The sequence below is a fragment of the Microcaecilia unicolor genome, chromosome 10 (genome assembly GCF_901765095.1).
Source record: "Microcaecilia unicolor chromosome 10, aMicUni1.1, whole genome shotgun sequence".
Classification (NCBI taxonomy): domain Eukaryota; kingdom Metazoa; phylum Chordata; class Amphibia; order Gymnophiona; family Siphonopidae; genus Microcaecilia; species Microcaecilia unicolor.
This window is the reverse complement of record NC_044040.1, coordinates 187,501,556-187,515,969: the sequence shown is the minus strand read 5'-3', so window position 1 is coordinate 187,515,969 and position 14,414 is coordinate 187,501,556. Positions and strand designations below refer to the sequence as shown.

Here is a 14,414-nt window from a genome sequence, read left to right as displayed (position 1 = left end):
TGCTAATTTTCTTTTCTCTAGATCCTCCAGACCGTTCAAGATGCTTGGGACATACCAAAGCAGTAAACACATCTAAGGGTGGGAACCGCGAAGCCCAGAGGACAGGACTGCAGCTCCAAAATTGGCATCCTCCCTTGCCTGTACATCCACTCTGTAATGTTTGACAAAAGAATGCAGGGAGGACCACACCGCCACTCTACAAATGTCCACCAGTGGAACAAAACTACTCTCTGCCCAAGAAGCCACCATCCCCCTAGTGGAATGTGCCTTGAGCTCCACCGGCACTGTACGGCCATGCAATATGTAAGCCGAAGAAATGGCATCCTTCAACCACCAAGCTATAGATGCCTTAGAAGCAGCCGCTCCCTTCTTGGGCCCCCCATGAAGGACAAATAACCTGTCCGAAGACCTGAATTCCTCCGACCTGCGCAAGTAAATCTTCAACACTCTGCGCACATCCAATTTCGCCAAACGACGCTGAGAAGCGTCTCCGTCCGGTCCCCCAAGACCGGCAACAAAATCACCTGATTGACATGAAAGGAGGATACCACCTTAGGCAAAAACGAAGGGACTGGACGCAGCAAAACCTTTTCCTTTGAAAACCACAGAAACGGAGGCCTACATGAAAGAGCCTGAAGTTCCGAAATCCTGCGAGCCGACGATATAGCTACCAAAAAGACCACCTTCATAGTAAGGTCTTTTATTTTTTATTTTATTTTTGTTACATTTGTACCCCGCGCTTTCCCACTCATGGCAGGCTCAATGCGGCTTACATGGGGCAAGACTTATTGAACAAGAAACCACCCCGGCCACGTGCGCCGCTGAAATCTGCACTAGATGCCTTTCCGCCCAACTCATGAGCAGAGCCGTCTCGATTGCCAACCGCGGACTCTTTGTACCGCCCTGCCGGTTGACATACGCTACTGCTGTCGCGTTGTCGGACTGACTCTTACCGCCTTTCCGACCACACTTGAGCGAAACGCCAACAGAGCTAGCCGAATTGCCCTTGCCTCCAACCGGCTGATAGACCATTGAGCTTCCTCTGTCAACCACCGCCCCTGCGCGGACCGACCGAGACACTGAGCTCCCCAGCCCAGCAGACTGGCATCAGTTACCAGAATCACCCACTGAGGAGGTTCCAATGGCATGCCCTTTTTCAGATGGGCCGAGCACAGCCACCACTGGAGACTGCGCCGAGGAGCCCCTCTCAATGGCAACCGCAACTCCAAACTGTGTACCTGGGAAGACCACCGGGACAACAAAGCCAACTGAAGATGACGCATATGCGCCCTGGCCCACCTACCTCTATCGTCGCTGCCATGAGGCCCAGAACCCGAAGGTACATTCGAACCGTCGGACTCCGAACGGACATTAACAGCCGGAACTGCTGCTGAAGAGAGGCGATCTGAGAATCCGGCAGAAAAACACGGCCCACTGCCATGTGGAACCGCACTCCTAAGTACTCCAGACTCCGCGATGGGATCAACTGACTTTTGACTATATTCACTACCCATCCAAGCGATTCCAGAAACGCGACCACCTGAGCCGTCGCCGCAACACTGTGAGCCCGAGACTTCGCCCGGATCAACCAGTCGTCCAGATACGGATGCACCAGAATTCCCTGCCTCCGCAAAGCCGATGCTACCACCATCATTATCTTGGAGAAGGTGCGTGGAGCCATTGCCAGACCAAAAGGCAGAGCACAACTGAAAGTGCCTCCCTAAAACAACAAAACGAAGGAAACGCTGATGGGCCTCTCGAATCGGCACGTACAGATACGTTTCTGTGAGATCTAGTGACATGAGAAATTCTCCCTGACGAACAGCCACTATGACCGAGCGCAGAGTCTCCATGTGGAAGAATGGCACCTTGAACGCCCCATTGACCCTCTTGAGATCTAAAATGGGTTGAAACTGGTCCTCCTTCTTCGGCACCACAAAGTAAATGGAATAACAACCCATTCCCTGCTCGTGCCGAGGAATGGGTACCACAGCTCCCAACTGGATTAAGCTACCCAGAGTCTCTTGAATAGCCTTTAACTTGATTCGAGAGTGACAAGGAGAGAGAAGAAACAGATCCGGCAGTGGGTGCAACCGTTGTGATCGACCTTCAACACCCACTGATCTGAAGTAATTTGGGTCCACCCCTGATAAAACAGACGAAGTCGCGCCCCGACCTTCACCAGAGGCTGGACCCGCACACCTTCATAAAGAGGACTTATTACCATTTCCGGCACCTCCAGAGAAGTCCCGACCTCCTCGACAGCCCCCTCGAAAAGACTGCGTCCGCTGGAAAAATCCGGCTTTTAGAAGGAGATACAAATCTGCCAGGTCTGTACTGCCTCGCGTCCTTAGACAGACCTCTAGCCGAACCCCCTCGACTAGTCGACTTAGGCCGTAACTCCGGCAATCGTGAGACCTTGGTATCCCCAAGACCACTCATCAGTTTATCCAAGTCCTCTCCAAACAGCATAGAACCTTTGAAAGGTAGAGAACACAACTTTGCTTTAGAGGCAGCATCTGCCACCCAGCCCCTAAGCCAAAGAGCCCTGCGTCACCGCCAGAGCCATATTCTTAGCCGAAGGCCTTAGCAAATCATAAAGGGTGTCCGCTAAAAACGAAGACCCCATCTTCAATTTGGCCAGCTCCTGAACCAAACCAGTCCTACTTAACGCAGGCTCATCCAAGAGCTTCTCCGCCCAACGGAAACAAGCTCTGGCTACCAAGCCCCCACACACAGATGCTTGCAAGGCCAAAGCCGACAAATCAAAGCTGCGCTTCAGAAAGGAATCTAGCTTCCTATCCTGAGGATCTCATAAGGCTGTACAGCCATCCACCGGAATGGCCGTAGCCTTAGTAACCGCCTTAACCACCGCATCCACAGTAGGTGGTTTCAGCAGGGCCAAATCTTCCGGAGGCAAGGGATACAGCCGCACCATAGCCCTAGACACCTTACAAGCAGCCTCCGGCACAGACCATTCCTGAAAAACCATGTCTCTAATGTCTGAATTCATGGGAAAGGAACGGGAGGGCTCTCCGGATCCCCTTAACCAAGGGATCTACCTGGGGTCCCTCTGCAGAGGGAGTGGCCGCCGGAGCAAACTTCAAGGAAATGACGTCAGAAGAAGGCGGGACACAGAGGGAACGAACGAGCGAAGGGAAGGCTGGTGGAGAGATGTCAGACAGGCAGCGCTTTCACTGACGCTACGCAGACGTCGGAGCTGGAGAGAGGTAAATTTAAAGCGTGTGTGGGGGGGGGGGGGGGTACACGCGTGCGCGCCAACTGATGTCTGCAGGGGGGCGCCAGAGACCCTAGGCACGGCCCTGCCTCTGTGGGAGTCAGTAAAAACAGGATATGTGCTTTTATTTAAGGTGGAATTACTTAGATCTGGTGAATTCAGCTTTTATCCACTGAACTCAATCAATAAACTACAAATAAACTTTTCTATCTTTGGCAGTTTTATTTTTCTAACCATGCTGGTCCTAGTCTCTGGTTTCTGCTTTTCTCTATTGTCTCTTAACTCTTCTTCCAAGTTCTCTGTCCATTTGTCATTTCTTTTCTCTCCTCCTGGCTTGATCTCTTCCTTTTCTACATCTAACTGACATTGATCTTTCACTTTCATATACAGGTACTTATTTGTACCTGGGGCAATATGTAAACCGCTTTGAATGTAGTTGCAAAAACCTCAGAAAGGCGGTATATCAAGTCCCATTTCCCTTTATTTTCTGCTTTATTTTTACCCATTCAGATTTCATACTTCTTTCTCCAAGTTTCCTCTTTTTACTGTATCACCTAAAGCTTTCCCTTCCTCCCCCCCTCCCCACTATGCCCAGCAGCATTTCCTCTGTACCCAGGTGTTTGCCACCAGATTCCTATAATTGGAAATGGTAAAGGAATATCGCAGTTTAAACTATGAAAAGGCAGGAAAGGCTGCTGGGAATTGTGCAGAATTTGCTGTCATAAGCAAATGAGGCCATATTGCTGCGCCATTTCAATGGCAGGAATGCTGGTGGAGAACTGCTGAGCGCTTTCAAAGGAATGCTAGTGTTGAGCATATTCCACTCATTTCCCCTCCCACTCACAGTCCAGGATCCTCCCTCTACTTCTTCTCTCCCTGCCCCCACCCCAGTGTCCAGCATCTTCCCTTTACTTCCATTCATCACCATGTCCAGAATCTCCCCCTTGCTCCCTTTCCCACTCCTGCCCTACCCCAAGTGCCCAGCATTGCCGCTCTGTATTCCTTCCCCAGCCTGCCTACTTCCCTTCCTTCCTGTATCCAGAATTTCCCTCTTGCCTCCCTTCCCTTTACTGCTGCCATGCCACACTCTCCAGCTAAAAGGCAGTGCCTTCATGTGCTCAAAATATGTCATGTCCTGCCCTCTCCAACAGAGGCTTCCTGTTTTGGAAAGGGCAGGGTACAGAAGGTAGTGAGTTAAACAAGGGCTGCAAAGTTCTGCACTACCTCATATTTTAAAAGTTGCCCCTTTCCTCAAAATCGCTTAATCCACTGGCAAATCACATCAGCCTCAGTGCCTAATGCAGTTCCAAAAATTTGCCACCTCTCACTCTCCCTAATAGTAGTGTTGCTTCTTGTGTTGGCCGTTATGCTAATGCATTTTGTTGTATTTACATAAGTTTGTTGTACTTGGTTATATCTAATTACTAGCAACAGATCTTTCAAAGCGGATGACATCAAAATGTACTCTGATCTGAGAATTTAGCTGAACTGGTTTGTTGGGATTAAAATGTCAGAAGTGTCAAAGATACAGAAAAAGAGTGTACTGGCATAGGAATAGTCAATAGGTAACATATAATTTTTTGATATTGAAGGGAAGGCGACAGATACAAACATGATGGATTGGGACCAGTGCCCTTCTAAGAAACTAGCAAACATATGCATTAAAAAAAAAAGATTAACATAATCAGACTTACAAAATTTTTCTGCACATCAAACATTTTGTTTCTCATGTCCAACATCATGCTGTTTATCATATCAAAAGGATCTTTGCCATTCTGTGGAAGGAAAAACATTGTTTTGAAAACAAAACTTTTTAGAAATAAAACAGAAATCCATTATATACACACAATCCTTCATTTTAATTTAAAACCATTTTCACCTTAAGTTGATGAGACTGATCAGAACCACAAACCTGGCATGGTCTTACAGCATTTTCAGGGGAGAGACTATAGACAGCTCCACATTGCTCTTTGACACTTGGAAACCATGTAGTACCAATAATCTCATACTGTTCTCGTGACTGGTCAGAAGTGTAGGATTATGGATAAGCACTCAGGAGCCACATAAGCTAGAATGTAGCAAGAGCAAGGAGCACCAACAGAAAGCAGGGCAGCAAGTATGAGGCTGTGGATAAAAAAAAAAAAAAACTGCAACAGCAATACATGCAATCATATAGCTTGTATGCACCTAAAAGAGTGCACTCCATAGCTAGGTGACACACTGAACTCCCTCTCCGACCCCTCCCAGCACCTCTATCAAAGAGGGAGAGTGCTCTTCCCAGTGCCGGTGCTTCTTGGGTTCCGGCAAAGCTGATGGCCTGGAGCTCCCGGCACCATGTGTTGATGAGGACCAATGCTTAGAACATAAGAACATAAGAGTAGCCATACTGGGTCAGACCAATGATCCATCCAGCCCAGTATCCTGTTTCCAACAGTGGCCAAGCCAGGTCACAAGAACCTGGAAGAAACCCAAATCATGGCAACACTCCATGTTACCAATCCCAGGGCAAGCAGTAGCTTCCCCTTGTCTGTCTCAATAGCAGACTATGGACTTTTCCAGGAACTTGTCCAAACCTTTTTTAAACCCAGATATGCTAACCACTGTTACTACATCCTCTGGCAATGAGTTCCAGAGCTTAACTATTCATTGAGTGAAAAAATATTTCTTCCTTTTTGTTTTAAAAGTATTTCCATGTAACTTCCTTGAGTGTCCTCTAGTCTTCATACTTTTTGAACGGTAAAAAATCGATTTAACTTCTACTCGTTTTAACACCACTCAGGATTTATAGACCTCAATCATATCTCCCCTCTCCATCTCTTATCCATGCTAAAGAGCCCTAACCTCTTTAGCCTTTCCTCATATGAGAGGAGTTCCATTCCCTTTATCTTTTGGTTACTCGTCTTTGACGTTTTCTAATTTGCACTATATCTTTTTGAGGTACGGTGACCAGAGCTGAACGCAGTACTCAAGGTGAGGTCGCACCATGGAGCGATACAGAGGCCATCCCTTTCTTAATAATTCTGGGTCTGTGTGGACTCTGTATTGGGACTCCGCTTTCTTAGGGATGGTGAGATTAGATAAGGCTTCAACCAGTTCCGAAACAGTGTCTCCTTGAGGACATTGTTCAACGGTACCGTGGAAGACTCTCTAGGTGGTGATGGATAGTTGAGGACTTCGAGCATCTCAGCCCTCGGCTCATCCACGGTGACCACTGGGAAGGGAATGCTAATAGACATGTCCCGGACAAAAGAGGCGAAGGAGAGGCTCTCTGAGGCGAGAGCTTCCTCTCCGGTGAAGGCGTGGGGTTGGAGGGAAGACCCGCAGACTCCTCGGAGGAGAAATATCTGGGGTCTTTCTCCTCCTCCCACGAGGCCTCCTCCTCGGTGTCGGACATGAGCTCTCTGAGCTCCGACCGCAACCGGGCCCGTCTCCGACCCCGAGGAACCACTATTCCTCGACGATGGTATCGAGAGGTGGACTCCAGCGCCGGCGGGGACAACTCCCTCTATCGACATCGACGAGGATCCTATCTGAGTGGCTATAGAGACCGGTGCCGCAAGCAGCACTGGTGTCGAAGTCCACATCACAGGGCCCAGAGCCAGCCGGTGCTTCCATCAATCCTGAAGACTGTTTTCCAACTTCTCCCAATGAGGGAACAACTGTCTGCAGGAAAAACTGAACACAAAACAGAGTCAATCAGGGCGGGATCATGGATTCATCTGCTGTGACTAAAGGAAGGACAATTACCAAGGTAAGAACCTAATTTTCCCTTCCTTGTCATCAGCAGCAGATGAATCCATTACAAATGGGATGTATCAAAGCAATCCCTAGATAGGGCGGGAACAAGCCACACCACGCGCAAGCACTTGTGCTCCAAAAAGCGCGTCCCTCCTGGCAGCCACATCCAGCCTGTAATGATGGGGCAAAAGAGAGCTTAGAAGCCCAAGTAGCTGCACTACATATCTCTTGAAAGAGAGAGTGCTTCCTGTCTCAGCCCAAGAGGAAGAAATCTCTCTTGTGAAATGTGCCTTAAAGCGTCAGTAGAGGCCGACCAGATAGCAGATATGCAGAAAAAATGGCTTCCTTAAGCATTTGACATCTGCAGATACTGCACAGAGCCCAGCGCACATCCAGGAGGTGCAAACTGCCCAAAAGGATTCTGGAAACTCCTCCCTAGTAAAAGGAGGGCAAATAGATAGGCTGGTTTAGGTGAAACGCTGAAACCACCTTAGGCATGAAGGAAGGCACAGTACGTACCGTTACTCCGGAACTCTGAGATTGCAGAAAAGGGTCTCGACAGGACAGCGCCTGGAGCTCAGATACCCGTCCTCGCCGATTGCAATGCCCCAAAAGACCGTCTTTAGAGTCACATCCTTCTCCGAAGCTCGCTTCAGCGGCTCGAAGGGCAAACACTGAAGAGCCTTTAATACTAGCCCCAGGTTCCAGGCCGGGCAAGGGGCCCGCACGGGAGACCGGAGCCGAAGCACCCTTCTCAGAAACCGTGCAATGTCCGGATGTGAAGCCAGGGAGAGGCCAGCGACCTTCCCCCGAAAGCATGACAATGCTGCCACTTGAACACGCAGGGAATTATAGGCCAAGCCTTTTTGTAAACCATCCTGCAGAAAGTCAAGTATCAGCGAGACAGAAGCCCGCATGGGTGTGATCGCTTTTAGAAGCACACCAAGCCTCAAACTGGCGCCAGATCCGAACATAGGCACGGAAGTGGAACGCTGCAAGAGAGTGGAGATGACCTTGTTAGAATAGCCCTTGTCTTTCAATTGCGCCTCTCAATAGCCATGCCGTAAGACTAAAGCGGCATGGATCCTCCATGGTCACCGGGCTCTGCGTCAACAGGTTCTGAACCAGAGGCAAAGGAAGGGGAGCCTCCACCAGCATCCGCCGGAGGTCTGCATACCACGGCCGCCTGGGCCAATCCGGGGCAATGAGGATCACCACTCCTTGATGTAGCCGAATTCGCAGGAGGAGCTGCCCTATTAAGGGCTGAGGGGGGAACACATACAGGAGTCCCGGAGGCCAGGGTTGAGCCAAGGCATCCAACCCCGCCGAGCGAGGATCTCTCCGTCTGCTGAAAAAGGACGGGACTTTGGCATTTGGTGCTTGACGCCATAAGATCCATTACGGGCTTTCCCCATTTGGCACAGATCTGAACGAACACTTCGTCTACCAGTTCCCACTCCGCTGGGTCGATTTGATGCCTGCTTAGAAAATTGGCTTGCACTTTGATCTGACCTATGTGAGCTGCTGACAGAAGCTGCAGATGTAGCTCGGCCCACTGGCAAATTAGAGTGGCCTCCGCAGCCAGTGCTCTGCACTGAGTGCCGCCTTGTTGATTTATGTAGGCCACTGCTGTCGTTTTGTCCGACAGAACTCTGACAGCCAGACCCTCCAGGGTTTTGTGAAAGGCCAGAAGCGCCTGAAATATCGCTCTCAGTTCTAAGCGATTGATGGACCACCCCGTTTCCTCGAGTGTCCATAGACCCTGGGCATAGCCTACGGTCTTGTATATCCTTCAGGGCAACTCCTCCTTCCACAGGGAGGGTAGTTCTCTTTGTCACCGCAGTGACTAGGGCATCTACTTAGGCATTGCAAAGCGAGCCAAATGCTCCTCACGCAGAGGGTATAATTGCCCCATAGCCCTGGAAACTTTCAAAGGTCCCTCGGGTCAGCCCACTGAGCGGAAATAAGCTCTTGGATGGAGTCATGCAAAGGAAAGGCTCGAGCAGGCTTTTTGGTACTAGCCATCCTAGGATTCACAGAGGAGGCCGTGCCACTGTCAGGCTCTTCAATAGAAAGGACCTGTAGGGCATCTGAAATAAGCGCTGGCAGTTCATCACGGTGGAAAATCCTCACTGCGGAGGGATCATCCAGATCCTGTGGTAATTCTACACCTGACTCTGGCTCCTCAGACCACGAAGGCCTGCCAGAACTCTCCGAATCCTCACAGCCCGACCACGGGGGGGGGGGGGGGGGGAAGGAGGTGCACCACAATCTGAAGGGGAATTAGCCCTTCTACGCTTTTCTTTATGCCAATTATCAGGGAAAATAGCCTCAGCGGGCAGTCCCAGGCCAGAATCCACCGGGGAGGACAATAGAAGGGGCCTCAGACGACCCTTGAGGGAGAGCTCTTTTCAGCATGTTTGCTTTATGCAATAATAACACAAAATCAGGGGAGAAAAACTCACCCTGGGCACCCAGATCCCGTCCGGGGCTAGCCACTCCCTGAATAGCCTCAATTCGAGGTGTCCCCCCCCCCCCCCGGCTCAGGGCTCTCCGTCTCTATGGAGGCCGCGCCATGCGGAGAATTCAAAAATGGCGTCCGCTGCCAGCTCTGAGCGGGAAGAATCATCGCTCGCCATGCTCGGGCCGGCTCTTACACCTGAACAGCATGATTTACAGAGCCCCGCTGCTGATTTGTACTTGCCACACCGAGAACAGCACTTTACATTCTCTGCAGCCATCGCCGAAAACGGCGAGAAAATTCAAAATGGCAGTTTCTCGCCAAAAACCGCCCCGATCGCGGGCCCACCCCGGAGGAGTTAGAAACACTCTTACCTCACCGGACCGAGTATCACAGCTCCGGTCCCATAGAAGAATCAAAGGAAAACCTCTGTTCCTTTTTTTTTTTTTAAACGCTGTGAGGAAAGCAGAGGTAATAAGAACTCCGGAGCTCAGATGAGTGGGAAAGGCAGGGAAAGGCGAACCAATGTGCCTGCATCCACTGAGTGGGAAGGACAGGGAAAAGCAAGCTAGTATGTCCACATCCACGGGGGCATGGGTAAGGCAGGGAAAGGGCTAACCTATGTGCCTTCAAAGTGAAGCTGCTATAGCCTCTAACACCCCGGCTAACAACTGGCAAGCCAGGAGCCACCCCCAGGCAGATTTTGATGGAGCTCGAAGAAGCTGCAGCCACCCTGCTTGGGGAGATACAGAATACTGAAGAGGCAGTGGAGCTGGCTGGCCATGAGGCACTGTGAAAGTTGAGTGCTCTCTATCTCCCCCTGCTGGTTGATGGACACAATCCATACGTAATGGCTTCAACTGCTTGATGACAAGGAATTTACAAATAAAATGCGCAGAATTTTCAAACTTTTTGCAAAGAATTTTGAACTTTTTGTACTGAATCCCCCCAGGAGTTAACAGATGCACTCCTCACTAGAAGATCAGATGTCAATATTCTGCTAAAGATCAGATGTTAATAGTATGATGAAGATCAATGACCAGTGTTTGACTAGGCTATTATAATCACTAATACTAGTCATATCAGTATCTTTTATGCAGGCAGCATTCTTAGTGCTAAATCCTATATGTATTATTTTTGTAAAACTCAGTTTGTGTAATTTTCAGTTTCCTGTTATGGTGGTATATTTGTTAGTCAGCCCAAATTAAAAGTATCCTCAAGCACTCAGCAGCATATAGCAATGAAACGCCTACTTTTGGTAGAAGTGTATTAGCTCCCAGACCATATATAAAATTTAAATTGCTGGTTCTGGCTTTTTGGATTTTAAGTTTATAGTACTGCCCACAAGAAAACTGCACTCCAATCAGGGTCGAATGCTAGAAATATCCACCGTCGAGAAACTGGAGAATGCTGCTGCTCATCCTTGATCAACTTCATTGGAGATGCAGTAAAGAGCCGTTTAAAAAAATAAATAAGATTTTTATAGTGAATGTGCTGTGTCAAAATTACCATGTGTTAACTGCACAGCCTCTGTGTTACCTGTTAGTGATGTCCCCAGCATCTTCCCATACTGTTAACACAGAGAATACACTTGAAGTGCGTTACATGCAATTTGGTACTGTGCATTAATTATAAGGTGCATTTTCTGCCCCACTTCGAGTTTGTCAGTTACCATGGGAATTAGTGTGTGCTATCAAGTTGAATGCTTGAAAAAAAAAAAAGAAGCTTTTTTTAAAGTTCAAAGCAGGAGAGACCAATACAGCCAAATTCCTCCAACGAAATTATTCAGGCTGACAGGCGGAGAAGGGTAGGGACCTGGCACCACCAGGTGTAACCCACAATTGCTCCAGCACCTCAAACCCCACAAAGGGCTCAACACACCGGGACGGGATAGGAGCCTTAGGCTACAGAGCTGCACTGTATGCTCCCTTCTACCTGCTAGATAGTGAGAATACTGAAGTTAGGATGGCTGCACATGCCCTCTTGTGGCAAACCTTCTGAATTCTCTCTATCTAACCTGCTAGAGGAGGGTATAACCCACAAGTCTCTGGATTGATCTGGGGACGCTATGGAAGCGCTAATTTGCACTTTAATTGTTTATGCAGTGTAATAAAAGGGCTCAAATAACCAAAGTTCCATAGAAATAAAATTCTGATCAGACCAGTGTCTTCAACGCATATTTAATATGCCTTCAAAAAAATTCTCAGATATCTCCCCCTTTGATCGCATCGTAAAGCCGCTTGAGAATCATGACGCCCTCTTTTGACCATGTGCTCTCTCTCTGCCATCTGTATACTGAGAAATGGGTCTCGTCCAAAAGGATCAGAAAAACTTCTCATTATCTGATGAACATGGATCCTGATGTGCAGAAAAAGGGCTCTCTATACGGAAAAAATTCACTTTAGAAAATTGTGTCAAATTAAACAAAAAGTTACAGTAAAAAAATCAAAATGAAATGAAACAAAAAAACCCAATCAAACCCACAAACCAAGGAATGAATGTTTCAATAGTTACTGAAATTTAAGATTGCAAGTATTCTCCAAAACATCCTTTTTCTCCAATGATAGATTCTGATGCTGCAGAGACTGTTTTGCTTTGATCTCTGAAAGAATATTTTTCAATGTCCTTTGGAGCCATGTTTTCCTCATTCTGATGTCTACGAAACAAGAAATTTGCCCACTATTAAAACAGAATTAATGCTTCTTTATCCACTAGCTGTCTACCAGCTCTCACAGAAGCAAGCATGTATCCATCTAATGTTAAAAGAAATCTTCAAACCCCTAGATTTGCCTAATTACAATCCTGTGCCCTCTCCTCCTTTCTTGGTACAGGCAATCAAAAAGAAGTATTAATCTAGTTATTGAGTTCACTGACTAATACTTTCTAGCCTTAACTAATTCCCCAACTCAGTCAGGTGAAGAAGTCCTCGGATTGATCCCCAGAACTTCAACAGCCAGAGATTCAACCACTGGGCAGAAGACCTCCCTGAAGAATCCTGCTGCACCAATCCAACCTTCACCATCTGCTGGAGGCTGAGAAATATTAGCAAGTTCCAGGGGCTGCAGTCCTTTATTCTGGTGATATCACTGAAATGTCAGTGCTCTCTGCCTCCTCCTGCTGGTTGAGTAGCGTAACCCAGTCTCATTTGGAATGGGTCTCTAGCAGTATGATAAGGAACTGGAATTTTATATGAAGGGTCCAAATTGTTTCCAAATGGAAAGACAACAGCTTTGTGCATATCTGAAAATATGAAACATCTGCCCCTGAAATTTCAATGGGCTTTAAGTTTAGCCTTCTGCATTATATACAAGGCTTAAGGATTATAACAAACTAAGGCTGATGTAAAAAAAACTGGTGTGTTAGAACAATGTGCTGAAAGACACTTGATAATTTGGATGAAGTTAAGAGCTAATGGGTGTGAATGTACTGTGGTGTTTAACAAAAAAAAAAACCACTGACAAATGAAACAGCACACCTAAGCAATGGTAAAATGCTGCCTTTTTCTACATCAGGCATAGAGTCATCTCCCTTCCTGTCAAGTGCGAGAGTGGGTATTGGCTCACACATTGACAAAAGGAGAAAAAAAGCCAGAAAAAAAATCATTGACCTTTTTGACCTTGGTGACCCTTGGTGGAAAAAGGGAGGGGGGGGGGGGGGGAACAACCTCACACTAGGGCTATTTGGTCCAAAGCACTCCTGGCCTGGGCAACCAGCACAGATAGCTTCTGATGTTGCAGCATACCCCCCCCTCACCCCAATGGACCTAGTAATACCTGGTTCTAGGGAAGCATCCAGCAGCATAATTATCTTCCCACCACCATTTTACAAAAGGCAATGCCTGACCACCAATAGGGGGGGCAGTCCTACCAGGACAATAACTATTATTGGACCACAGAAGGTAGTGTATTACAGCACTAGAGGCTCCTTGGTCGAGAGCCTTCCTGAACCTGGAGTGCCCCTGGTCCAGACAGCATCAGCTTGGAGGGGGAGAAGGGGAGGTTGAACAGGTCATCCAAATTCTGCCTTTTACATACATGCTGTGCAATTCTTGAGTACAGTGGTTTTCATTTCAATTTTGCTAGGCAAACAAAAAATAGAAAACTCTATTGGGAGTAAGGTTAATGTGAAGAAATCAAGCTTATACTGAACACAGCTTATTGCATTTTCCCCTTAAGTACTGTGAGACATTCAAAACCTTGTATGATGGCAAATCAGTGTGCTTGTTCTGTCTCATAAGGGCATTCAAGGAGTTGTGGCAAAAACTGCTGCACAAATGTGACAGGGTCAGATCCTTCAGCTCCATCTTGAACATCAAGAATACTTAGATCGTTTCACCAGCTACAACTATTCTTTTCTTCAAGACTTTTCTAAGGGTAAATTAGACCTTACCTGCTAATTTGCATTCCTTTAGTCCCTCTGGACCGGCCCAGAATGTGACTGATGGGTTGTGTACGCCTTCCAGCAGGTGGAGACTGAGAAAAAAAAGCTGTGACTCTAGTGAGCCAATAAGAGCCCTTGCCAGCTAGAGAAAGATCCAGTAATAAAGTACCAAAGCAGAAGTAAAACCAGAGAAGAAAAAACAAACTGTGCATCCAAAAACCTGAGCAGCCACCGGCACATTGCCAACAAAGGGTGAGTGCCTATAAATATATCACTGTCCTTCAAACGGGACCTCTCAGTAAATTTAGAAAACCTTTTTTTTAAAAAATAGAAAAACAAACTAGCAACACAGCTAGTCAAAACACAGATATCTGATGGGAGGGATCTGGGCCGGTCCAGAGGGACTAAAGGAAAGCAAATTAGCAGGTAAGGTCTAATTTACCCTTCCTTAGCGTCCCTCTGGACCGGCCCAGAATGTGACCAGAAGTAATAAAGCAGTGAAATTATGGGAGGGACCCTAGAAGCCCTGCCGACAAAACTCGCGCTCCAAAAGCAACCTGACCACGACTGAGGACATCTAAATGGTAGTGTTTAGAA

The 14,414-nt window shown here is 47.7% G+C and overlaps 1 protein-coding gene across 1 annotated transcript in view; it reads right to left on the bottom strand.

Moving 5' to 3' along the window:
* MLF1 (myeloid leukemia factor 1) overlaps nt 1-14,414 on the bottom strand; it is a 108,315-nt gene that overhangs the window by 71,021 nt on the left and 22,880 nt on the right. Inside the window, exons 2-3 of the mRNA XM_030216486.1 lie at nt 11,654-11,818; nt 4,933-5,013 (exon numbers count right to left, since the gene is read on the bottom strand). Coding sequence (XP_030072346.1) covers nt 4,933-5,013; nt 11,654-11,776 — 204 coding nt within the window. The 5' untranslated portion in view covers nt 11,777-11,818. The remainder of the gene's footprint in view (nt 1-4,932; nt 5,014-11,653; nt 11,819-14,414) is intronic.